General features: G+C 56.3%; 2 protein-coding genes and 7 non-coding genes across 10 annotated transcripts; 8 read left to right on the top strand and 1 right to left on the bottom strand.

Moving 5' to 3' along the window:
• Nucleotides 1–1,270: 1,270 nt before the first annotated feature.
• SLC3A2 (solute carrier family 3 member 2) lies at nt 1,271–19,278 on the bottom strand. Of its 2 annotated transcripts, none has more exons than XM_055142309.1 (10): nt 18,938–19,278; nt 7,263–7,718; nt 6,731–6,904; nt 6,122–6,216; nt 3,606–3,674; nt 3,448–3,506; nt 3,157–3,337; nt 2,917–3,060; nt 1,846–1,929; nt 1,271–1,758 (listed from the first exon to the last, which is right to left on the bottom strand). In XM_055142309.1, exons 1-10 carry the CDS (start codon nt 19,047–19,049, stop codon nt 1,396–1,398), a joined length of 1,737 nt encoding a protein of 578 aa, XP_054998284.1. In that variant the 5' UTR covers nt 19,050–19,278; the 3' UTR covers nt 1,271–1,395. The 2 variants fall into 2 exon arrangements, with proteins under 2 accessions (XP_054998284.1, XP_054998285.1); XM_055142310.1 differs by having other exon boundaries at nt 7,263–7,697.
• Nucleotides 19,069–22,012, top strand: LOC129406064 (uncharacterized). The gene is made up of 10 exons (XM_055143819.1): nt 19,069–19,087; nt 19,200–19,458; nt 19,795–19,833; nt 20,040–20,126; nt 20,316–20,366; nt 20,658–20,685; nt 20,903–20,937; nt 21,144–21,180; nt 21,503–21,551; nt 21,787–22,012. Exons 1-10 carry the CDS (start codon nt 19,069–19,071, stop codon nt 21,855–21,857), a joined length of 675 nt encoding a protein of 224 aa, XP_054999794.1. The 3' UTR covers nt 21,858–22,012.
• On the top strand, nt 19,872–19,949 carry LOC129406235 (small nucleolar RNA SNORD26). The gene has a single exon (XR_008630890.1). It is a non-coding gene; the product is annotated as a small nucleolar RNA SNORD26 (small nucleolar RNA).
• On the top strand, nt 20,170–20,240 carry LOC129406234 (small nucleolar RNA SNORD27). The gene has a single exon (XR_008630889.1). It is a non-coding gene; the product is annotated as a small nucleolar RNA SNORD27 (small nucleolar RNA).
• LOC129406233 (small nucleolar RNA SNORD28) lies at nt 20,518–20,589 on the top strand. Its single transcript, XR_008630888.1, has one exon. It is a non-coding gene; the product is annotated as a small nucleolar RNA SNORD28 (small nucleolar RNA).
• Nucleotides 20,763–20,829, top strand: LOC129406232 (small nucleolar RNA SNORD29). The gene has a single exon (XR_008630887.1). It is a non-coding gene; the product is annotated as a small nucleolar RNA SNORD29 (small nucleolar RNA).
• LOC129406236 (small nucleolar RNA SNORD30) lies at nt 21,005–21,073 on the top strand. The gene has a single exon (XR_008630891.1). It is a non-coding gene; the product is annotated as a small nucleolar RNA SNORD30 (small nucleolar RNA).
• Nucleotides 21,308–21,375, top strand: LOC129406237 (small nucleolar RNA SNORD31). Its single transcript, XR_008630892.1, has one exon. It is a non-coding gene; the product is annotated as a small nucleolar RNA SNORD31 (small nucleolar RNA).
• On the top strand, nt 21,593–21,718 carry LOC129406243 (small nucleolar RNA SNORD22). The gene has a single exon (XR_008630897.1). It is a non-coding gene; the product is annotated as a small nucleolar RNA SNORD22 (small nucleolar RNA).
• Nucleotides 22,013–23,318: the final 1,306 nt, after the last annotated feature.

Genomic DNA, 23,318 nt, shown 5'->3' with positions numbered 1-23,318 from the left:
GGGCCCCAAGGAACTGGACAGCTCGGGTGAGTTGTCAGCTCAGGAGGCTGCTAGCAGTGCTTTGGTCATCTTTGGACCTCCTGGGAGAGGACCATCAGTTTCCGGGCCAGACTCCTCCAGGTCCTAACTCAGCATGTTTCCAGTCAATGAGCACTAGAGTTGGAGCAGGAACGCTTTTTTTTTTTTTCCTTTTTTGGGTCACACTCGGCGATGCACTCAGAAATTACCCCTGGTGGTGCTCAGGGGACCATATGGGATGCTGGGAATCGAACCCGGGTTGGCTGCATGCAAGGCAAATGCTCTACCCGCTGTGCTATCGCTCCAGCCCCCATTATTTTTTTTTGGGAGGGGGGAATCACACCCATTCCTTTTCAATGCTTACTCCTGGCAGGCTCAGGGTGCTACATGGGATGCTAAGGATTGAACTGGGTCCACCTCACACCAAGGCAAGCACTCTCTGTGCTGTCCTATGGCTCTGGCCCGCCTTCCTCAGTTTTTGCAGCTTTATCCCACTGACCGTGGGTAACCCCGTATATCTACTCGCTAACTCTGCTCTTGGGCACAGACTTTTGTGGTGCCAGCGTTCAAACCCAGAATTAAACACACGTGCAAGACAAGGGCCCCAACACTGAGAAATGTCCCCCAGGCCACATACCAAGCTTCCTGTGCACTCTGCTCGGGGACCCCCCTTTTCAGTATGTGCCCACCCCCTCTCTGGTCTCCCTGACTCAAGAGCCAGGAAAGCCGCCCGTCACCAACACCCACTGGCCAAGTTCCTTCCCCAGAATTCCCCTCACCTTCCTACTCTTGTCCAAATGCCACCTCGTGACACAGTGGACACCCCAAGGAGACAGCTTAGGGCTGTCCTGCTGTGAGCCTGGACATTACGAGGCCCCGTTCCTGCCGAGTGACCGGCCGTGAGCATCCCTTAGAAGTAGAACAGGCCACTACGCTGGCTCTTTCCCCCCCCAAAGGTCACTTCTGCAAACGCAGGACGGCGGGTGGTAGAGAAGGATGGACACCTGGCCCCGTGCCCCTTACTGCTGTGACAGAGGAGCCACAAGACCTCCCCAGAGACAGGAGACTTTTTGGGTCACACCCGGCAGTGCCCAGGGGTTCCTCCTGGCTCTGCACTCAGGAATCACCCCTGGCGGTGCTCGGGGGACCACATGGGATGCTGGGAATCGAACCCGGGTCAGCCACATGCAAGGCAAACGCCCTCCCTGCTGTGCTATTGCTCCAGCCCTGAGAGAAGAGACTTTTACTTGAAGCCAGGAAAACACTTTATTTAGGGAAGTTCATCTGTCCTGAGACAATAAAAAAAAAAAGGTCTTAAAAAAAGGGGGGGGGAAAACGGGGGTTGGAAGGAGTGGGGGCCTCAGGCCCGGGTCAGGGTCAGGCCACGTAGGGGAAGTGGAACAGCAGCCCCTCGTGGGGCTTCACGTCCAACTGGTTCAGCTCCATGGTGGAGCCCTCGCCGCGGCCCTCGTGGGTACCGAACATCAGGTCGAGGCTGGCGGGCAGGCTGGCGCCCGTGGGCAGCCGGGTGCCACCCAGCCGCACTGCCTGGTTCGTGTCCCCGAAGTTGAGCAGGACCAGGAGCCGCTTGTTCTGGTCCCACTGGCGGACGTAGGCGAAGAGGCCGGGCCCTGCGGGGAGGACGTGCAGGTCGCCGTGCAGCAGGGAGCGCTCCTTGGTCCGCTGCTCGCTCAGCTTCCGGAACAGCGACAGCACGGAGCCCGCCGCCTCGCTCTGGCCCTGGAGCGGACGGCGAGGGTGCAGAGCGTGAGGGGAGGCCATGGGGGGCAGCCACCCGCACCCCCCCAGCTTTCTCACACCGCTCACCTTCACCGTCTTGCTGGGGTCTACGGACCCCATGGTGCTGGGGACGCTGGACTCATTCCACAGCATGACCGGAGCCTTCATAGGCTGAGAGGAAGAGGAAAGGGGCCTCAGCCACGCCCGGGCCGGCTCCCACCCCGCCCTGCCTCGCACCCCCCACACAGGCAGGGCCCCCACCCGTGGCCGGGAGGGAGGACCCTTCATGTGCCTTGGCAGGTGACTCGGTTCCTTGTCCAACAGTCCCATCCCCGGTCTGATACGCTCCCCCTCCTTCCTCTTTTAACAACCACTACCAGCACCCGCCCCGCCCCGTGTGTGGGGCCCCAGGGAGCCAGCATGGCGAGGCACTCGTTTTGCTGCTGGGTCCATCGGGGCCCAGCCCCTGGCTCGGCCCCTTCCTACTTTCCCTAACCTACAGCTCCTGGGGGACATACGAGGTTATACAGAGGAATTCTCAGTATATTTTGGGGTTGGGGCAAGGGAGGACCTGGTTCCAGACACACCAGCTCCAGCGTTAATTAATCTCCAGCCCACTAACCCGAGCTAATAAGCTGCAACCCCGTGCCCTGCAAAATCAGAGCCCCCCGCCCCACTATTCCTGGAAGGGAAAAGCCCATCCTACTAGACACGGGGCAGGTAACCACACACGCACCCTGATGTCACCACGCCCTCGCTGCAGCCGAGCCACAGAAGCTCCGCCCACCCCTGACCCGCCACCCAAAGCCAGGGAAAGCCTTTCTTTCTTTCTTTTTTTTTTTTTTGTTTTTGGGTCACACCTGGCAATGCACAGGGGTTACTCCTGGCTCTGCACTCAGGAATTACTCCTGGCGGTGCTCAGGGGACCCTATGGGATGCTGGGATTTGAACCCGGGTCAGCCGCGTGCAAGGCAAACGCCCTCCCCGCTATGCTATCACTCCAGTCCCCTGGGAAAGCCTTTCTTGTATCCCAACTACCCCACGGGAAATGCACCCGTGCGGGAGATGACTGGGATGAAGGTGGGGGGGGGTCGGGGCAGAAAGACCTGTCAAGGTCACACACAGCTGCCGACCCGGAAACCAGGGCAGCCCCCGTACCTGACCGGGAAGGACAGCCGCCTCCAAGCCAATCTCATCCCCATAGCTGAACACCGGGGTTCCGGGGATGGTGAAGAGCAACATCTGGTAGAGTCGCAGCAGCGGAGCCGGCAAGATGGACGTCATGAGCCCGGCCTGCGACAGCTGCAAGCACAGAGGGATGGGCCTGAGCCCGAGCCCCAACAGCAGGCGCCCTCTCCCCTGGCCCCGCCCCTCCCCCTTCCACTGCGCGCAACTCACACTCCAGCCGCACCAGCGATGCTCCGTGGCGTTCAGGTACTGGGTGACGAGGAGCTGCACCTGTTCCCCACTGTGGCTGGGGTGGGCCAGGTAGGAGCTGGTCAACAAGAGGTCGTTGCTGACGCTGAGAAGGTGCAGGATCTGCGCCAGGTCCGAGGAGTTGGTCCCGGCAATCAGGAGGCTGCAGGGAGCAGAGCAGGGGGCCGGGTTGGACCAGGACGAGAAAGGAAGTTCTCTGGACTCTCGGCCCTGAGCCGAACCCCCCGGGACGGGGGTGTGCCCTGCACCCACCTATCCTCACTGAAGTTCTTGGTGATGTTCTGCCACTCGGCCAAGACTGAAGGTGCGTTCTAGAAGGGAAAAGGCAATCACGGAGCAGGGGTCTCCCGCGGGCCCTGCGAGCCCCTTCTCACCCCGGTGCTGCCTCTCACGGGGGCACAGGAACTTACTTCGAGCGCCTCCACGTCCCGCACCTGGAACCCATCTACGCCAACATTCAGCCAGAACTTCAGAGCCTCCTATGGGTGCCAAAGAACGAAAGACAGAATCAATACTGGCACAACGGCTCAGAAAGTTCCAGGCCAGGGCAGGAGAGATAGCACAGTGGGTAGGGCGTGTTTGCCTTGCACAGACCCAGGTACGATCCCCAACATCCCTTATGGTCCCCCAGCACCGCCAGGAGTAATTCCTGAGTGCAGAGCCAGGAGGAACCCCTGAGCATCATGGGTGTGACCCAAAGAGAAAAAAAAAAGAAAAAAGAAAATTCCAGTCTAGGGCCAGAATACTACACTGGGTAGGGTGTTTTGCCTTGTATGTGGCTGAACCAGATACGGTGCTTGCCTTGCACACACATATTCAAGTCAGATTTGATTCCCGGCATCCCATATGGTCCCCCAAGCACCACCAGGATTAACTTCTGAGCGTGGCGAGGTGAGACCAAAAAAGCTCCCTTCCCCCACACCAGAAATAAAATTCCAGCCCAGGATCGAGGCAATAGTACAACAGGGGAGGGCGCTCGCATCCCTGATGACCAACATGGTCCCCTGAGTCCCGCCAGGAGTATTCCCTAAGCTCAGAGCCAGGGGTTAAATCCTGAGCACTGCCCGAAGTGCAGCCCTAAAACAACAACAACAAAAATGATCCCAGCCCACATTGGCCCTGGCTGATGGCGCCCACCTGCTGCTGTGAGGCTGATGCTGCCTTGGGCCCCTCCTGCTCTAACTCGCCACGGGTCTGTGTGGGCCACAGCGTTTTCCTCCCTTCCCAGCTCTGCCTCTGACACCCACAGAACAGGCACAAGAGATCGTTGTGCGTGCCCAGAGACATCTTGGCACTTAGGACATCTCGGACACTTTGCCGGTGTGAAAACCTGGTTTACAGCGGGGAGGAAACCGTCTCGAGGGAGCCCCGGGGCACGGAGCGCCAGCAAAGAGAGCAACAGGGACAGGAGCCGGCATGCTGCTCAACACGGCAACTGTCCAGCTCCTGAGGCCCCAGGGAGTGTCCGGGCCAGGCAGGCCCAGGCCTGAGCCCTGGCATTCTGGCCCCGCGTGCTGCCGCCTGCTCCCTTGCCCACTCGCTGCAGCGGTATTTTCCCTCTCAGCGCTGTTTTTCTTCCCCTCTCTTCGGTTTCTCGGCCACACCCAGCGGTGCTGGGGCTTTCTCCTGGCTGCACTCAGGATCACTCCTGAAGGGGCTGGGGGGAACTCTGTGGGGCGCGGGGTCAAATCTGACTTGAACGTGTGCATGTAAGGCAAGCACCCCACCCATGATACTCTCTCTGGCCCACTTTCTTCCCGCCCCCTTGATTTTAGAGCCCCATGCAGCAGTGCACAGGGCTACTGGCTCCGTCCTTGGGGGTCACCCCTGGCGGTGCTGGGATGGGGGGTGGAGGGGAGGAGGAACTATATGTAGCTGGGACCGAACCTTGGGCCTTCTGATTTGGTTATTTTTTCCTTTTTTGGGCCACACCCAGCGATGCTCAGGAATCACTCCTGCCGGTGCTCGGGGCACCATAGGGGATGCCGGGAATCGAACCCGGGTAGGCCATGTGCAAGGCAAACGCCCTACCCACTGTGCTATCTCTCCAGCCCCCTGGGGCCTTCTGAAAGCAAAGCAGACTCAGCCCCTGGAGCTCTGGCGGCATTTTCCTTCCCATATCAGCTGGAAACATCGCTGCAGGGGGATTACTGGATCTTGCAGAAACGAGCAGGGACCGAACTAGAGTGCCCCACGGGTCCTGGCAATGCTGGGTGGGGTGGGGAGATTCGGGGTGACACCTGGTGGTGCTCCATGCCCCGTGCTCAGGGATCACTCACAGGTGGTGCTTGGGAGACCACATTCCCCCGCCCCCGCACAAAGCACGTGACTTACCCCGTGCTAATTCTCTGCCCCTCCCCCATGTCTGCACCACTCCCCGTCAATCAGCAGGGTCAGGAGCTTAGGGAGCCCTTCAAAGCCCCTCCCCCAGTCTCCTGTCTGTAGAATTTGAGCTAAATTCCTCCAGGGACGGCAAATTAGGGGTCTAAGCCAATCAAGACCCCCACCCCTACCCCACCCCCACAATGGCTCATTAAGCGCCTTGGAAGTTTTTCACCTGCTCACACAGTGTGTGCAGTTGCAACGGGGATGAGAAAAAACTCCACAGCTGCATCCCCAGAAACGTGGGAAGGCCCAAGGTCAACAATTTCAGACGGGGGGCTCCACAACATCAAGCGAGGAGGCGGTCGGGACAGGATCCGCATGGAGGAAGAGCTCCCCCCGCCCCCCCAAGGAGAAGTGCCCTTCCGGCCTCCATCCTCCGAGTGAAGGAAAACGGGGGCACGCTCGGAGCCTATTCTTCTGCGCGTGGGAAAAGCGGAACTGCCGGGCTCCCAGCAGCTCCCCGGGAGGATGGGGGATGCGGTGACCGGCAGGGCCGGCTGCCACGGGACCGACACAGGCACGGACGCAACCCCGAACTCACCTTCACCTTGAGGTCCACATGGGCCGAGTCCTTCGGCTGGAACCAGGAGTTCTGGCCCCTGTAGTTGGGAGTGAGGTCCAGGATGACCCGGATGCCTGGAACAATGGAGGAAGAGGCCTCGGTGAGGGTGGAGGAAACCGACTCGCACTCCCAGGTCCGCCCGGCTCGGGCTCAGGCTGCCCCCACGCCGCAAAACTCACTCCGCTGAAGCAGATCTGAGCAATCACGGGCCTTGGGGAAGTTCTTGCTTCCCCAAGTTCTCGGCCTTGCTGAGTTCTGGGACCTTCGGTTCCCCCAGCTCGAGTGAACCCTTTTACATCCTTATTGAACTGAAGACAAGACTGGGATCCCCCCCCCCAAAAGCCCAAATTTTCAGAAGCTTAAGAATCAATGTAGCAAGGACATTGACAAGGGCACACTCGGAGGCCATGACCTCCAGACGAGCCCGGCGCGTAGAAAGACCCTTGAACTACTTGGCAAACCCACCTCAGGCTGCCACCTAACCTGCGGGGAGGAAACCAGGGCCAAGGACACCCCAGCCCCCTCACTCCCCTCTGCCTTTCCCCCCGGCCCCTCCGGGGGGATGCCCGCCCCACCCAGCACACCCACTCTTTTTCTTGGCCGACTGCAGGAAAGCCTCAAAGTCTTCCTTGGAGCCCAAAGCCGGGTCGACCTCCGTCAGGCTGGTTTCCTGGAAGTTACCCTCTGGGTTCTTGTGAAGCGGGCCCAGCACTATGCCCTTCACCTTCAGGCTGTTCAGGTAATCCAGCTGCCCCTTGAGGCCTGAAACAAGGGGGTGGGGGGTTGCGGGAGTGAGTTGACGCCTCCGAGAGAGGGGGTGTGAGGGCGCAAAAGCAAAATGAGATCTCGCCTTTCCTGCGGCGGGTTTGTGTGTATGGGGTGTGTGTGTGGGGGGGGTGGGGTGGATCACGCGGCTGGAGCGGCTGGCTGATGTAAGGAACCGGCTGCGACCGGATCCTGGGGCAGATGCTGAGTCAGCTTAGTCTGAAAGTGGGGGAGGGGGGTTCCCCCCCCAAGGAAAGGCAGGCAAGGCCCAGGGCTCAGGGAGCAGCCGCCGCTGGAGGGGCGCCCGTGGGTCGGGGAGGGCGCGAAGCCCGGCGCTCGGGGTGCCCTCGCTCACCCTCCAGGTTGCCCGCGTCGCCGCCCAGGAAGGCCTTGACGTCGCCGATGCGGTAGAGGGCGCCCTTGTGCCACCACCGCTGCACGGGCAGCTCGCGGCAGCGCGGCGCCTGCACGATGATGACCACGGCGCCCGCCAGCATGCCGAACCACCCGAGCCAGAAGAGCACCAGCAGCGCCCAGCGCGTGCGCACCCAGCCGGGGCTGCTGGCCACCTTCAGCAGCTCCTCCTTGGTCAGGCCCGTGAACTTGGCGGCCGCCGCCTCCGCCTCGTCGTCGGCCACCTTGATCTTCACCAGGCCGTTCTTCTCGGCGCCGCCCGCCGCGGCCACGGCCGCCCCGGACGCCGCGTTCATCGGCTGCTTCTCGGGCTCCAGCTCGTTCAGCTCCACCTCCTTCATGTCCACGTCGGCGTCCCGGCTCATGGCACTTGCGGCTGCGGCGACAGCAGCGCGACCTGCGGTCAGCTGGAGTGAGGAGCGGGCACCGGCGCCGGCCTCACGTTCCCCGCAAGCTCGGCTCCGGCTACTGCCGCTGCCGGGGCGCGGCCCCGGGACTTTAGGCGGGGAGGCCACGCCCCCGACCACGCCCCAGCCCGGTCGCAGCGGCCCCGGGACTTTAGGCAGGGAGGCCCCGCCCCCGACACGCCCAGGCCACGCCCCAGCCCGGTCGCCGCGGCCGCACTATAGGCGGGGAGGCCCCGCCCCGCCCACGCCCCCAACCCGACCCCGCCCCTTAAAGTGGACCCCGGGGCCTGTCTCTCCCGGACCGCCCGCGTGAGCAGCGCAAAGGGAGGGGCTGACCGGGAGGGTCACGCCGGGGATCGGTGTAACCGTCTCCCACGCGCAGGAGAACAAAGCCCCCTAGAGGAGGGCGGCGCGAGCGACTGGCCCCGCCTCCCGTGGGGAATGGAGGTAGGTGAGGGAGCGGGGGGGGGGGGGCCCGACGCCCCCACTTCGAAGCTGGAGCACCCCCAGACACTGCAGTCTCCCCGCAAGGGCCCCCTGGACTCATTATGCGGCCACTGTTGGCGCGCCCACCCGCGATGCTTGGCTCCACTGACCGACTTCCCCCCCCCACGGAGAGGTCTGACGAGGGATGAGTCTGGACAGGCGAGCTGAGACCCTCCCCTCCCCCACTCTCCGCCCCCGTTTCCGGAGCCCGGACGCCGGGTCGCCCACTCCGCCAGAAAAAGTGGGTGGGCAACATTCCACCGCGGGGCCTCCTATTCCCTCCTACAGCCTATTACATGCCCCGTCAGCGGACCTGAGCCGAGTGATGGTACAGCGGGGAGGGCATTGGTCTAGCAGGCGGTCCACGCGGGTTCAAGACCCCCTCCCCCTCCCGCATCCCGTGTGGTCCAGCCCCCAGAACCGCCAGGAGTGATTCCTGCGCGGCGCAGAGCCCGGAGCATCACCAGGTGTGGCCCCGAACAAACAAAAGCCCTACCAGTCTCCCTGATCCCACGGCCTCCCAGCTCACCCCCATCTCTCCTGGAAGCCGGGGTTCCCTGACCCCCCCCCACTTCCATCCACAGAGGCCCCCCGGGATTCAGGGGAAGGCAAGGTGCGGGGTCAGGGCCAAGTTCCAGGCTGAGGCCAGCTCCGCAGGAACTTCTCGTTCCCGCCAGGGGCCAAGCGGGGCTATTTTCAGAGAGGAGCGAGCTAAGGAAGTGCTACTCTCCCCCTGGGCCCGCGGCCAGATGGCCGTGAACTTCAAAGGAAGAAGCCAGGAGCTGATGAAATAGCAGGCAGGTGAGAGCCCAGAGTGGGCAAAGAAACGTCCTCTGCCCATTTCCCCTTTCTACACTCCAAAGCCCAGCCCTACCCCCCACTCCTGGAGGCAAGGAGGGAGAGGGCGGCGGCAGCGCCCAGGCGATAGGAGTCCAAGGTGCCCTGGGCATGCCAGATAAGTGCTGACGGGAGCTCTGGACGGCCGACCTGGAAGCACAGGGTGGGGCGCCCTGGGCTCGGCTGCTGGACATGTTCCGAGGTGGCACTAGCTCCCTGCCCCCAGCATGCAGGGCGGGGGAAGCCCATTCCCTCCCGGTCGTGGCAGCCTTCCCGTGCCAGTTCCGGCACTCCTGCCACGCTGTCTCCTACCTGCCTCACCTCAGAAGCGGTTTCCTACTCCCCACAGAGACAGAGCAGGGGCAAAGCCCTGAGTAAGCCCTGACCACCACAGGATGGGGCCCGGACCTCCCAACCCAGCCACCGGGCACCCAGCTCTGCCGCTGACTTTGTTTTGGGGGCAACCCGGCAATGTTCAGGGGGTACTCCTGGCTCTGGACTCTGCACAGGACCAGAGGGGGTATACCTGGGGGACCATATGGGATGCCAGGGATCAAACCCCTGCCTTGCCTCCTTGCCAGCCTTGTGCAAGGCAAGTGCCCTACACGCTGGGCTATTGCTCCAGCCCCTCTTGCCCGCGATTGCATCTGTGTGTCTGCTCCAGGCACACGGCAGGAGTCTCCTGCTAGTTGTCTATGTACCCGACTGCTCACAAGTGGCTGAAGTGAGGGGATAAGCTATAGCAACGAAACCCAAGCATTTCCCTGTTTATAAACAACTCAAACAAAGTAGGGTAAGATGTAGGACTGTAGTACTGTCCTCTGGTTGTTCCCAGATTTACTCAAGTGGGCACCAGTAATGTCTCCATTGTGAGACTTACTGTTTTTGGCATATCAAATACGCCAAGGGGAGCTTGCCAGGCTCTGTCATACAGGCAGGATACTCTCAGTAGCTTGCCGGACTCTCCGAGAGGGACGAAGAATTGAACCCGGGCCGGCCGCCTTGCTACCCGCTGTGCTGTCGCTCCAGCCCCAGCATAAGATAAAGGAATACAAATGAAAAGGTGTTTAAAACAAAGCTGCATCATAGGGAGATGAAGCTGTTTATCAAAGAAGCTGTTTTAAGATGCCTGGTTAGGGCTCAAGCAAAAGAAAAAGCGGTGAAATTGGGAAAAGGAGAGGGCAGAGCAGCTAAGGTGAAAGTACAACGTTAGGTTTGTTTTTTTTTTTTTTCTTTTTGGGTCACACCCGGCGATGCACAGGGGTTACTCCTGGCTCATGCACTCAGGAATTACTCCTGGCGGTGCTCAGGGGACCATATGGGATGCTGGGAATCGAACCCGGGTCGGCCGTGTGCAAGGCAAACGCCCTACCCGCTGTGCTATTGCTCCAGCCCCACAACGTTAGGTTTTGTTTTTTGTTTGTTTTCCAGTTTGGGGGCCTCATGTGGCAATGCTGGGGGTGGGGGATTACTCCTGGCAGTGCTCTGGGGACCATATGAGATGTCGGAGATCCAACCGGATCGGCCACATGCAAGGCAAATGCCCTCCCCGCTGTGCTGTCGCTGTACAACCCCAACCTGGCTTTGCTCACGAATCACTCCTGACTCTGTGCTCAGGAATCACTGCTAGGGCTGTTTGGGGGACCATCTGGGGATCTACCTGCTGTACTATTGCTCTGGCCCCATGAAAGACGACAGTGAAGGCAGGAAATGGCTAGAGAGGGGCTGAAACAAGACAGTACAGAGGGTACAATCTGCACGTGGCCGACCTGGGTTCAATCCCTGGCATCCTGTATGGCTCCTTGAGCACTGCCAGGAGTAATTCCTGAGTGCAGAGTCTCGAGTAACTCCCGAGCACTGCTGGAGGTGACCCAAAATGTCCACCTCTGCCCCCAAATAAAAGGCCAGTGACTTGATACCAAAGAAGCAAAGCGCTTTCTAAGCAACTGTCACACCTGGCGATGCTCAAGGGTTATTCCTGGCTCTATACTCAGGAATTATCATTCCAGTCCCGCAGTCTTGAGGATGATGTAAGGCAGGAGGCCAAGTGTCCTTAGAAAAGCTCCTTTCTGAGGCTGGAATGATAGCACAGCGGGTAGGGCGTTTGCCTTGCACGCGGCCAACCCGAGTTTGAATCCCAGCATCCCATATAGTCCCCTGATCACCGCCAGGAGTAATTCCTGAGTGCAGAGCCAGGAGTAACCCCTGTGCATTGCCAGGTGTGACCCCCCCCCAAAAAAAAAAAAAAAAGAAAAGCTCCTTTCTAAAGCCATGGAGCAAAAGGCATGTCGCGTGCTTCCAAGAGGCTTGCTTGATCTTAGCCAAAAGATAAGCAAGTTATTTTCCCTCAATGCAGGGGTGGGGGGTGGGGGCAGGATGAGGCTTTCCAGACCCTGAGCAAATGCAGGATAGGTAGGAAAAAAATTTTGTTTTTGGCTTTTTGGGTCACACCGGGCGATGCACAGGGGTTACTCCTGCCTAGCACTCAGGAATTACTCCTGGCAGTGCTGGGGGGGGGGAGGGCATATGGGATGCCGGGAATCTGCGTCGGCCACGTGCAAGGCAAACACCTTACACGCTGCACTATTGCTCCAGCACTCTTCAGCCCTGCCAAAGCTCAAGGTATTATTCCAGAGGCCCTGAGACAGAACATTCAGGCTCTACCCGAAAAAGTCCTCCAACCTCGGATTCCAGCCGTCTGAAAAAGGCAAGACAGAAGGACCTGAGCAGAGGCTGAGGTGAAAGCAGAGAAGGGGGGGGTCAAACCTCACGCAAAGGGGCTCACTTGGCAGCTGATAACTGACAACCTTGATATGGGAACAATCGTATGTTATTCCGTTTTTTTTTTGGGGGGGGAGGAGTTTGAGCCACATCAGGCTGTGCTCAGGAATCACTCCGGGAGGGGCTTGGGAGACCATCTGGGGTGTGGGGGATGAACTCAAGGCCAGCGCCCCATCTGCTGTTCTATCTTGCTGGCCCAAGTACTTGTTACTTCAAATGCTGCAGGAGGGACAGAGGCTCTAAAGAAGAGCAAACCCGGGGCTGGAAGGCGGGTAGGGCGTTTGTCCAACCAGTTTCGATTCCCAGCAACCCATATAGTCTCCCGAGCACCGCCAGGAGTGATTCCTGATGCACGAGCCAGGAGTAACCCCTGTGCATCGCCGGGTGTGACCCAAAAAGCAAACAAACAAATAAACCAAAAAAAACAAGAGCAAACCCGGCAGGGTGGAAGCTCCAAGAACCCAGACATGCTAGCTTGCTGGATCTGGAGATATACACAGGCCAATCAGCGCAAGGCAAAGATAAATAGGTGCTTTTGTTTCTGGATAGCTGGGTAAGTTTAAATCCCACAACAGTGATCCTTGGCGAGCACAACTGAAACATATGAGCATCACAAGCCAGGAGCGTGTGTGCCCCCACCCCCAGTCTCTATAGCCACGCAGGGAGGGGGAGAAGAAAGGGAATGCAATTTAAAATACTCCTCATCACAAATGCGGGGCCGGAGAGACAGCACAGCAGGTCCGGCGTTTATTTGCCTGAGACCCCAAGTCTGTGCAGCTGGGGATGTCTCAAATCCCGCCCCTTCTTAACTGAATTATTAATGATAATGATGAAAGTTTGAAGCCACACCCAGCAGTGCTCAGGAGTTTCTCCTGGCGGTAGTTTGGGATGCCAAGTGTGGTGCTAGGATTGAACTGGGGGGAGGGAAAGAGAAAAAAAAATAAAGGAGGGGCGCATAAAGGGAGTAGGACGTTCGCCTTGCATGCAGCCAACCCGAGTTCAATCCCCAGCATCCCATATGGTCCCCGAGCACTGTCAGGAGTAATTCCTAAGTGCAGAGCCAGGAGTAACCCCTGAGCATCACTGGGTGTGCCACCCCCCCACACACACACCAAAAAAAAAAAAAAAAGAACTGGGGGGGGGTCAATCACAGGCAAGGCAAGCACCTTAACGCCTATATTATCACTCTAGCCCCCGATTTCAAACTTTAAAAGGAGAACTGTTATGGACGGCGAGGGCTGCGGCTGGGTGGCAGAGCAGAAAGCCTTAGCATGAGCCCCCAAGAATGCGGCCTCCCACCCCTGGTCCACTCTAAGGGCTGAGCACAGGCCTTGCATACTGGACACCCTGGGCACACTGAACCCAGCCCTCGGCACAGCTGCGGTGTGCAAAATGTGTGCCAAGACAAAGGGAAGAGGGAGGGGAGATATCTGGCTCACTTAAAAAAAAAAAGTTTTAAGAAAACAAAAGACAAAAAAAACCCAAAAACCGAGATGAAATAAAAACCCAAAGACAAGGGCTGGAATGAGAGTCCAGCGGAATAGGCCGACCCGGGTTCGATCCCCGGCATCCCATATGGTCCCCTGAGCGCAGAGCCAGGAGGAAGCCCTGAGCACCGCTGGGTGTGGCCCCCCAACAAAAGACCGAGAATACCAAGCCTTCATTTTAATAATCATCTGAGCACTGACAGCACTATCAAGAGCACCAGATCAGGAGCCCTCGGGAGCCTGGGTTCAAAGCACCAGCACTAGGTGTGGCCGAAAACCAAACAAATATGAACACTATTCATCTGGCCGGATTGTTTTCCTTTCTGGGTCAGGAATGGCGCCCGGGCCAGACCCCTGGCCCAAATGAAAGGTTTGTGGACGGGAGGAAACAAGTCTGGAAGGAATCTTCCTTTTCCGTTCACTTAACAGAGGACCCCGGGGAGAGAATTTACAAGATGGTAACATACTGGGGGGCAGGAGTGACAGGCCTTGCATGTGGCCCACTTGGGTTCCAGCCCTGTGGTCGCCACCAGGAGTGATCCGTGAGTGCAGAGCCAGGAGGAAGCTCTGAGCACAGCTCGGAGTGGCCGCCCAGAAAACAAACCCGAAAATAAATACATGAAGATGCTATATACTCAGAACAGACACTATTCTCCATCTTGGGTCAAAAGCAAAAAATAAATAAAAAATTAAAAAACCCCAATTAATATTCCCAGCTGGGCTTTTCCCCACAGAAGAAGCCAAAGTTCTTTATTGTACCCTGCCTCTCCTCCCTCCCCTGGCTCCCTCCCCTCTTCCCCCATTTTCTCCCTGTCTCTTTCTTCTCCCTCCTTTCTCTTCTTCCCTTTTCCCCCCTCATATTTCTCTATATAAAGCCGTTACTTAAAAAAAAAAAAAACAAAACAAAACAGGGCTGCAGCAATAGCACAGCAGGTAGGGCATTTGCCTTGCACGCGGTCGACCCGGGTTCGATTCCCAGCATCCCATATGGTCCCCTGAGCACCGCCAGGGGTAATTCCTGAGTGCAGATCCAGGAGTAACCCCTGTGCATCACCAGGTGTGACCCCCCCCCAAAAAAAAAAAACAGTACAGGGTAAAATATGAATAAAACTATTAAAAAAAATTGGAGCTGGAGCAATAGCACAGCGGGTAGGGCATTTGCCTTGCACGCAGCCAACCCGGGGTTCGAATGCCAGCATCCCATATAGTCCCCTGAGCACCACCAGGAGTAATTCCTGAGCGCAGAGCTAGGAGTAATCCCTAAGCATTGCCAAGTGTGACTCTAAGGACCAAAATGTAAGGGAAAAAAAAATAATAAAAAAAAGAAGTCTCAGACTATTAAAAAAAAAAAAATTCAGGGCCAGAGAGAAAGAAAGTACCACAGATAAGGTGCTTAACTTGCAGGCACACCACATGTGGGTCCCCAGAGCCCTGATCACACTCCCCCAGAAGCCCTGAGTACTGCTGGGTGTGGCCCAACAACCTAAATAAGTTAATTTTAAAAAAACTTTCATCTATCCCAGGGCAGGAAAGTGCGGCGTACAGGAAGTACAGGAAGTAAGGCGCTTGCTTTCCTGGCACACAGTCAACCCCAAGACAACCCAAGGCACTGCATGTGTCCCCTGAGCACCACAGGGTATGGTCCCAAACTCCCCAAATCCCAGAGTCTCAGCAGGCTGAGTGCACGATTTGCATATGGGAACCTGAATCTGATCCCCTAGGGCCACACAGTCCCGAGCATTGCCAGGAATGACCCTGAGCACTGAGCCAAGAGTAGTCTGTGAGCACTGCCAGGTGTGGTCCCAAAAACCAGGAAAAAAAAAAAACTCTACAACTATTTCCAAAGTCAGTCCAACCTGGGAGAGAGATGGGGGATACTAGTGGTGGGAAATGTACTGGTGGAGGGATGGGTGTTGGAACAGTCTGTGACTGAAACCCGATAATGCAAGCTTTGTAACTGTTTAACTTTTTAAATAAAAAAGTAAAAGGAAAAAAAGTAACAGCAGGGGAAACTGGGAACATTGGTGGCAGAAAATGTGCATTGGTGAAAGGACGGGTATTATATGACTAAAACCCAATCATGAACAACTTTATAACTGTGTATCTCACTGTGGTTCAATAAAGATAAATTAATTAAAAGTAAAGGGAAAAAAATAAGTCTAACCCTTCCCTGGGAAAGTGCATTCTCAAACTTTGCATTGTTTTAGTTTTGCTTTTTGAGGCACACCCAGTGGTGCTCCTGGCGCTGTGCTCAGGGATCACTCCTAGTGGGCTCGGGGGACCACATGAGGTGCTGAAGGACTGAACCCAGGTGGTGTGTGTGCAACCTGCTGTAGACCCTGCCCGCTGTGCAACTGCCTGGCCTCAATTCTGTTTTTTTTTTTTTTTTTTTTGCTTTTTGGGTCACACCCGGCAATGCACAGGGGTTACTCCTGGCTCTGCACTCCTGGCGGTGCTCAGGGGACCATAGGGGATGCTGGGAATCAAACCCGAGTCGACCGCGTGCAAGGCAAACGCCCTCCCCGCTGTGCTATTGCTCCAGCCCCTCTTTTTTTCTTTTTTGGTCACACCACACAGTGCTCAGGGGCCGCTCTTGCCTGTGCTCAGGAGATAATATGCAGTGCCTGAATTCGAACCATTGTGTTGGCTGTAACCGCAAGCAACTGCCTGAACCCAAACTCAAATACTCTCTCTCCAACCCCATCAAGTTGAATTTTTGCAAGAGGCGCCTATAGAATTGCTCCTTTGCATCATCTTATTTGCACACCCTATCTCCCCTACTAAAGGAAGCAGTGCCCGCTGCTGCCACCAGGGGGCAAGCTATTCCCTGAGAAAAACCCGCTTTCACCCTATATCCAACTAGAGAAAGGTGGGCAATAGGATCATGTCTTCTAACCACTTTTTTTTTTTTTTCATTTTGTTTTGGGGCCTTACGCGGCGGTGCCCTGGGCTTACTCATGGCAGAGTTTGGGATATCATATGGGATGCCAGGGATGGAACCTGGGTCAGCCACATGTAGGTAAACGCCCTCCCAGCTGTACTATTGCTCCAGTTCCTTAGATGAGATTTTTTTTTTTTTTTTTTTTTTTTGCTTTTTGGGTCACACTCGGCGATGCACAGGGGTCACTCCTGGCTCATGCACTCAGGAATCACCCCTGGCGGTGCTCAGGGGACCATATGGGATGCTGGGATTCGAACCCGGGTCGGCCGCGTGCAAGGCAAACGCCCTACCCGCTGTGCTATCGCTCCAGCCCCCAAGATGAGATTTTTTTTTTCAATTTCTGAAGACCACTTTGGCTCCCTCGGGAAAAAATGGATTAGGTGAGGGAATAAAGTGAGCACAGAGCCAGGAGGGGCCAGAGCAGGAGTACAGCGGGTAGGGTATTTGCTTTGCATGCAGCCAAGCTAGGTTTGATCCCGTATGGTCCAGAAAGCCCATGAGATCCCAAAAGCAAAGCAAAACAAAACAAAAACGAGAACAGAACCAGGGATCCAGGAAAGGAATGTGTCCCTGGCGCCCATATGATCCTCAGAGACCAGCAGAAGTGATCCCTGTGTGCTGAGCCAGGAATTAGCCCCGAGCACTAACAGGTGTGGTCCCATAGTATCAAGAAAATCTTGCATGCTTTGCAAAGCAAGAGCCGCCAGCACTGCCTGATCCCCTAATCAGTTCCAGAAATGACCCCCAAGCACTATGCCAGGAAGAGCACACAAGCTTGACCAGGTATGGCACAAAACCAAAGAAACAAACAAAAAAAAACAACACTGGAACTTCTGGACTGGAGAAGGGGGGTGTGTGTGTGGCATTTGCCTTGCACGCAAGCGACCAGAAACCATTTTGCATAAGGTCCCCCAAAGGGGGGGAGGATCCCTCAGTGCAGAGCCAGGAGGGGTCTCTCTAAACTCCTACTCATTATTTTAAAAAAATTTCTCCTCTGAAAATTAACTGATAGGAACTGGAGAGAACGCAGGAGGTAAGAAGGAGCTTGCCTTGTGTTCGGCCAAACACTGGTTCAATCCTCTTGGATACCAAGCACCCATATGGTCCCCCTGAGCACCACCAGGGGTCACTCCTGAGCACAGAGCCAAGAGCAGAGGCCCAAGCACCGCTGGGTGTGGCCCAAGACCTCCAGATTCTTTTTTTGCCTTTTGGGTCACACCCGGCGATGCACAGGGGTCACTCCTGGAACCATATGGGATGCTGGGAATCGAACCCGGGTTGGCCACATGCAAGGCAAACGCCCTACTCGCTGTGCTATCGCTCCAGCCCCAAGACCTCCAAATTCTTGCGTCACTTGTCATCCCCTTGCTCATGGATTTGCTCGAGCGGGCACCAGTAACGTCTCCATTTGTCCCTGTCGCATACTAGTGTAGCCCAATGGCGTCTGCTCACTCCAGGAACACGAAGATAATGTATAGTGTATAGTTTCACTGGTGTGCTATAGGCCTTTTTTTCTCTTTTTTGTGAGGGGGACGTCACAGCCAGCAGTGCTCAGGGCTTTCTCCTTGTGCTGGCTCAGGGAACCACATGTACTCCAGGGGATCGAGCTGGGGTCAGCTGCATGTAAGGCAAGCGCCCTACCCACTGTACTATCACATCAGCCACATAGAGGCATTTTCTTAGCAGCTAGAGAGTCTAATTAAAAAAGTATGGAGGGGGCAGCAATTAGCTCACGGGGCTGAGGCACAAGCTTTGCATGGGCCAGATACAGGTTCAATCCCCGGCACCAAATAATCCCCAAAGCACTGCCCAGAACCCTGGTAACCACCAGGCGTGTGTAATCCCCAACCCCAAACAAAACGCATGGGAAGGGCTAAGGATGTGCTAAGCAGTAGGGCACATGCCCGTGGCACCCAAGGTCCCTGGATGATTCCCCACGCAATGCCACCGCAATGAGTCGGGGAGTAGTCACTTAGCACAGCCAGGTGTGCCCCAAGAACAAAACCCAAAAATATGGAAGTAGGGGACCAGGAAGATAGCTCAGAGGGCCCTTGCACATGCTGGCACGCACAGAGCCCCAAGCAATGTCTGTTTCCCCGCGTTGGAGTAGCACCAAGCATCACCGCATATGGCCTCAGAATGAGCAACAGCAGGACCAAAGAGGCAGGGCAGGGCTTACGGGGTTCAAGCCCCGGCACCCCATATGGGCAAGGCCCCCAAGACCCCCAACCAAAGATCATCTTCCTCTTGGGGTGACGTTATTCAGGTCATACAGAAAAGTACACAGAAAATGCTCGGGAAAGGCTTCTAAAGCGTGCAAGTACCCTGGGTGTTTACTGCAAACGAAAGAACAGAGGGGCTGGCAGGGCGTGGCCTGAAATCACGTAGACGATTGGGGAGGGGAGGGGAGGGAGGAGGGGGGGGGCGATCTACGGGCAGCTCTTTCTCGCATCGAGCAAATGGAATTCTCAAGTGCAAGAGGTGTCTCCACAATGGGGGCTCCAGATGTCAGCTGCTTTTGCAGGGCCACCCGCTGCCAGCCACCCTCCGAGCGGAACCAGTCAGTTTCCGAAGTCTCCAACAGGAGCACCGACGGCCACGTGCCCTTCGTCTCCATGCAAAGGGTCCACCCCGCCCCGCACCCCCCCCCCCCCGAGCTCAGCCCAGGTCCCAGTACCTGAGTCGGGCCCCTCGCTTGTACCCTGAGCATCAGGCGGGGAAGGCGAGCTGGGCGGCTGGGCAGGAGCCGCGTCGGCGGCTGTCGAGGGTTGATCGGGTTCGGGATCCATGGAGGCGGGACCCGGCACAATGAGGGATAAGGATGCGTGTGGGCAAGGGAGATCAGAGAAATGTGGGTGGGGGGAGCAAACGGCGAGGGATCGGGGGAATCGGGCGGTGAGACTGCACCTTGCCGTGAGCTCACGCCTCAGCCCCCTCAGTCCCCGCAGTGCGGCAAGGCGCGCTGACGCACTCCCCTAGGGCGCACGCGCGTCCTTTTCGCGCCGCTACTTCGGTGGAATCCGAGATCCCCGCCCCGCTTCCGGTTAAGTGGTTACCCACAAGCCCCCGCGCGAGCACGCTCTTTCCTCCTGCGCGTGCGTCGGCTGTGGCTCCGCCCCCCGGTCCCGTGAGCCTCTGCGAAACGATATTTAAGCATCTCGCGGCGTTTCGTCGTTCTCATTTCTTCGTCTGTTCTCGGTGAGTTGTTTGCGATTCTCGATCTAGTCGGTGGAACGGGCCTCTTTGCGGGCTTCCCGAGCCCGGTGCCCGCTTGTATCTGTTGCGCGGTTTGGTTGCGAGGGGGAGAGAGCGGAAAAAGGTCACGCAGCCCGAGGCTGGGCGGGGGAGGGGGGCTTTGAAGGACAAAATGGCGGTGCCGGCGCCCCTCCCCGTGATGAGACCGTTTTCACAGACCTGTACTGAGTTCCGTGAGGATGGAAAGCTCTGAGGAGATGGGCCCTGCTCAAGCCCAGCTCGGGAAATGTGCCTTTACCGGGCGCCCGGTTCTGAACTCGATCCCTTCTCATCTTGCAGGTGGCGGGCGCTGGAACGTGGGCGCCGAGGCCCGGCCGAGTAAGTGCGGACGGGTTTCGATGCCCCTCGTGAGCGTGCTGCGGGGATGATTCTGACCCTTGAACTCTCTCTTGCTGATGGGCCAGTGGAGAAAAATCCTCAAAGTTCTGAGTGGCACCTCCGTAGACCTTAGTACCGCTACCGCGTTGCATGGAGCTCAGAGCCTACAACTAAGGGCGATCGCTGGGTTGTGTCTTTATTTCTAGTCTCGATCAAGCGCAGGAGAACGGCACAGTTGCAGGATGGGACGAGGAGCACCCCGCTGCCAATGCAGCGTTACTGGGAGAGGCCAGGTACGTGTGGGAAAGGGGCGCGGGGCTTCCGTGGCGCGCGACCACTCCGTGATGAACGTAAAATGACAAGCATATGGCTGAACCGAAGTGATGTCATACTAGGTGCTGAGAAGTGGGTCGGGAGCGCACGGGGCTTTCGGGATGGCTGCTAATGCAGGTGCATAGAATTCTTTTTCTTTTTGTCTCCAGCATCTTGTGGTCAGCCATGAGGAATTCCGCTGCCCGGCCGGGTGAATGCAGGTAATTTCCCCATGGGAGGTTTGGGGTGTGTTATTTCCCAGAGAACAAATGGCCCGTGGAGCAACATTGCTCTGGGCTCCTACCAACTTATTCTTGGCATCATCTTGGGCAACCTAGATAATAAGGCTGGTTGGTTCTGCCCCAGCTGACTGTCAGATGATTTGAATCGATAATGCTGATCCTCTGTGAGGTACAATAATAGCATGTTAGAGTTCTGATGACGGTTAGTTATTGAAGAAGCCTTACTGGGCTCCAGCGTCCACGAGCAACAGTTTGTTTTTCTTCCTGCAGCTTTTCTGGACGATGCTGCATTTATAAGGTATGTGGCCCATCGGGGAAGGACTCTTTGATTACTAAGGGGTTGTTTGTGCTTTTGGTTTGTCACCAAATGGGCAGTTTCTATGATGATTAAAACTAGCTCACTTTGATTTGCACGATGAAAATAAGTGAACACCTGAGGAACTGGTTGAGGACATAGTTGGGGCAGTGCTATGCTTGCCTAGGTAACGTGCATCAACTTTCTTTTCCCTCCCTAGGCCCCATTGGGTACTGATCTGCCTGTTTGCTCAAAGTGAGTAATTTATTTGTTTGGAACATGTAGCGTGTTGGGTGGGGGAAATGCCCTTTTAGGCTATTACATATGTGATGACTTACTGGAATCTCGTTCGGCTGATGATTTGCTGTTGAGACTCGGAAATCTGATTTCCCAGGGGTAGGGTGGCTTAGGTGGGAGAGCCTGGTTGGCCTCAAATGACCATTATGTCCCTAATGTTTCAGGTCCAGCGCCTTATCTGAAAAACAAGATGGGTCCCAGGTAAGTCCCATTGCAATAAATTTTCCAGTCAGTAGCACCTTGCAAATGGCGCCTGGGGAAGAAGTGCAGGCATCCCCATCTATTAGCAAACTGCTGTTTCTGAAGCACGGGTATCTATCTTTCCCCACTCACCAGTGATGAATTCAATACCGCCCCAGTCTGATCACTGTGACTGAAAGGTATTTCTGAGCTGTGAGCTTGCTAAGGGGTGAATGCACAATGGAGGGGTTTTTTGTTTTTCGAAACTATGTAGCTTCCCAAACCTGTCTGATACTAACTGGCTTCTTGAATGAATTGCTTAGCTGCAAATGATCTTTTGCAGGGCAAACTGGAGAGGCTGTTTCCGCTGCACCCTGGTCCGAAATTGAGAGGTGAGGAGACTTGCCTGCCATGGGTGAGGCAAAGTACTGTTTCCCCATGAAGAAACTCTCACATGTCTTACCACCTGTCCTAGTCCCAGAGCCTGCAAAGGTGAACCCACTGGGACTGGCTGGGGGAAAAGAGGCAAGCTTGTTCCAGCAGGAACTGTCTGAGGGATCCTAAAGGATAGGATTCGTGGGGGGAAGGGGATGAAAATGGCTGCCTATAACACGAATTCTTTTCCAGGCTTGAAGAATCCAAGACACCGAAAAATATTCAAGAATTACATGCCAGTTTCACCGGATTGTGCCACTTAAAGCAAAAGTTTGCCTAAAGGGCAGCCTGTTCTGAGCTTAGTGCTGATCCAGGCACACTTTCTACTCTGAGGATGGTGCTTAGAGGATGCAACTGGAGGCCATAGCAAGTCGGCAATTGCTTCATTCTCCCTAAATAAAGGCTCTATTAAACTTGACTCTGCCTGTGTGGTACTGTACGCTGGGTGTGCCTGGAGTAGTGTGTTAGCCTGAGGTCTGCCTCATGCCCTGCTATGTCTTCTTGGGGGTGGGGCACACCCAGTGATGCGGCTGAGTGGTTACTCCTGGCTCCACTCAGGAATTACTCCTGGTGGTGTTTGGGACCATATGGGAGATGCCAGGGATTGAACCAAAGTCTACCCTGTGCAAGGCATAAGGAATATCTAGAGGCTGTGACTTCAAGCCAAGGGAATTTAAATGGTTGTTAAGCATACTTTGCCAGGGGCTGGAGCGATAGCATAGCGGGTAGGGCGTTTGCCTTGCAGGCGGCCAACCCAGGTTCAAATCCCAGCATCCCATATGGTCCCCTGAGCACCGCCAGGAGTCATTCCTGAGTGCAAAGCCAGGAGTAACCCCTGTGCATCGCCGGGTATGGCCCGAGAAAGCAGAAAAAATGCTTTGCCAGAGGGTTGGCTGATTTGGTTGGCATAACAGTGCAGGAAATGGGTGAGGACCCCAGGACCAACTGTTGAGTTTGGGTATTGGGGTTCTGCAGACTTGGGGAAAACTAAGATGTAGTCAGTACAGCAGGTAAGCCCTCACATACAGGAAACCCAAATTTGAACTCTGGCACTTGTGCACCCCTGAAAACCAAGAAGAGGCTAGAGCAGAGAGCCAAAAGCAATCCCTGAGCACTGGGTGTACACTAAAATGTTGATGGGGGAAAGAGGAGCTGGGGGCAGGAGAGAAGTATAGGAAATTAGGTGTTTGTCTTGCGTGTCCCTAACCCCATTCCAGTCTCTCCCAAAGCTATATATGATGAGCACAGTCGGGTCACTCCTGAGCAACCCGGAATAACCCCTGAGCATTGCAGAATATCACCCAATGCCCAAAACCAAAGACAGTGCATAGCCAGGCCATGTCAAAAATTGCTCAGACCTATATACGGCAGGTTTGGGCTTGCCATCACAAGATACCATGTTTGATTTCTGGTATCATATACGGTCTCCTGAGTCCCGCCAGGAGGGATCCGTGAGCACAGAACCAGAACTTTCAGCACCTTGGAGATGTGCCCAAAAAATGTCCTTCCGCCCTTCCACCCCCCCCCCAAAAAAAGGGACCTCCAGGTATCCTGTGCTCTCATGGGAGCCCCCGGCCACAGAACCACATAAAAGAGGAGCCAGAGCAATAGTACAACAGCTTGGACACTTGCCTTGCACACAGCCAACCTGGGTTTAATCCGTGGCATCCCATATAGTCCCCTGAGCATCACCAGGAGGGAGTGATCCCTAAGTGCAGAGTCAA

Source organism: Sorex araneus, chromosome 6 (assembly GCF_027595985.1).
Source record: "Sorex araneus isolate mSorAra2 chromosome 6, mSorAra2.pri, whole genome shotgun sequence".
Taxonomy (NCBI): domain Eukaryota; kingdom Metazoa; phylum Chordata; class Mammalia; order Eulipotyphla; family Soricidae; genus Sorex; species Sorex araneus.
The sequence above is the reverse complement of the archived record's forward strand: the minus strand, read 5'-3'. Positions and strand labels throughout refer to the sequence as shown.

What these genes read in the sequence shown, in the direction of transcription:
- SLC3A2 (XM_055142309.1), bottom strand. Translation starts at nt 19,049, where the DNA reads ATGGATCCCGAACCCGATCAACCCTCGACAGCCGCCGACGCGGCTCCT. An exon ending in AAGAACTTCAGTGAGGATAG is followed by an intron (nt 3,338 to 3,447) that starts GTGGGTGCAGGG and finishes TGCTCCCTGCAG; the next exon opens with CCTCCTGATTGCCGGGACCA. An exon ending in ATCGCTGGTGCGGCTGGAGT is followed by an intron (nt 3,061 to 3,156) that starts GTGAGTTGCGCG and finishes CTGTGCTTGCAG; the next exon opens with CTGTCGCAGGCCGGGCTCAT.
- LOC129406064 (XM_055143819.1), top strand. An exon ending in GGGCGCCGAGGCCCGGCCGA is followed by an intron (nt 19,834 to 20,039) that starts GTAAGTGCGGAC and finishes CTTTATTTCTAG; the next exon opens with TCTCGATCAAGCGCAGGAGA. An exon ending in GCGTTACTGGGAGAGGCCAG is followed by an intron (nt 20,127 to 20,315) that starts GTACGTGTGGGA and finishes TTTTGTCTCCAG; the next exon opens with CATCTTGTGGTCAGCCATGA.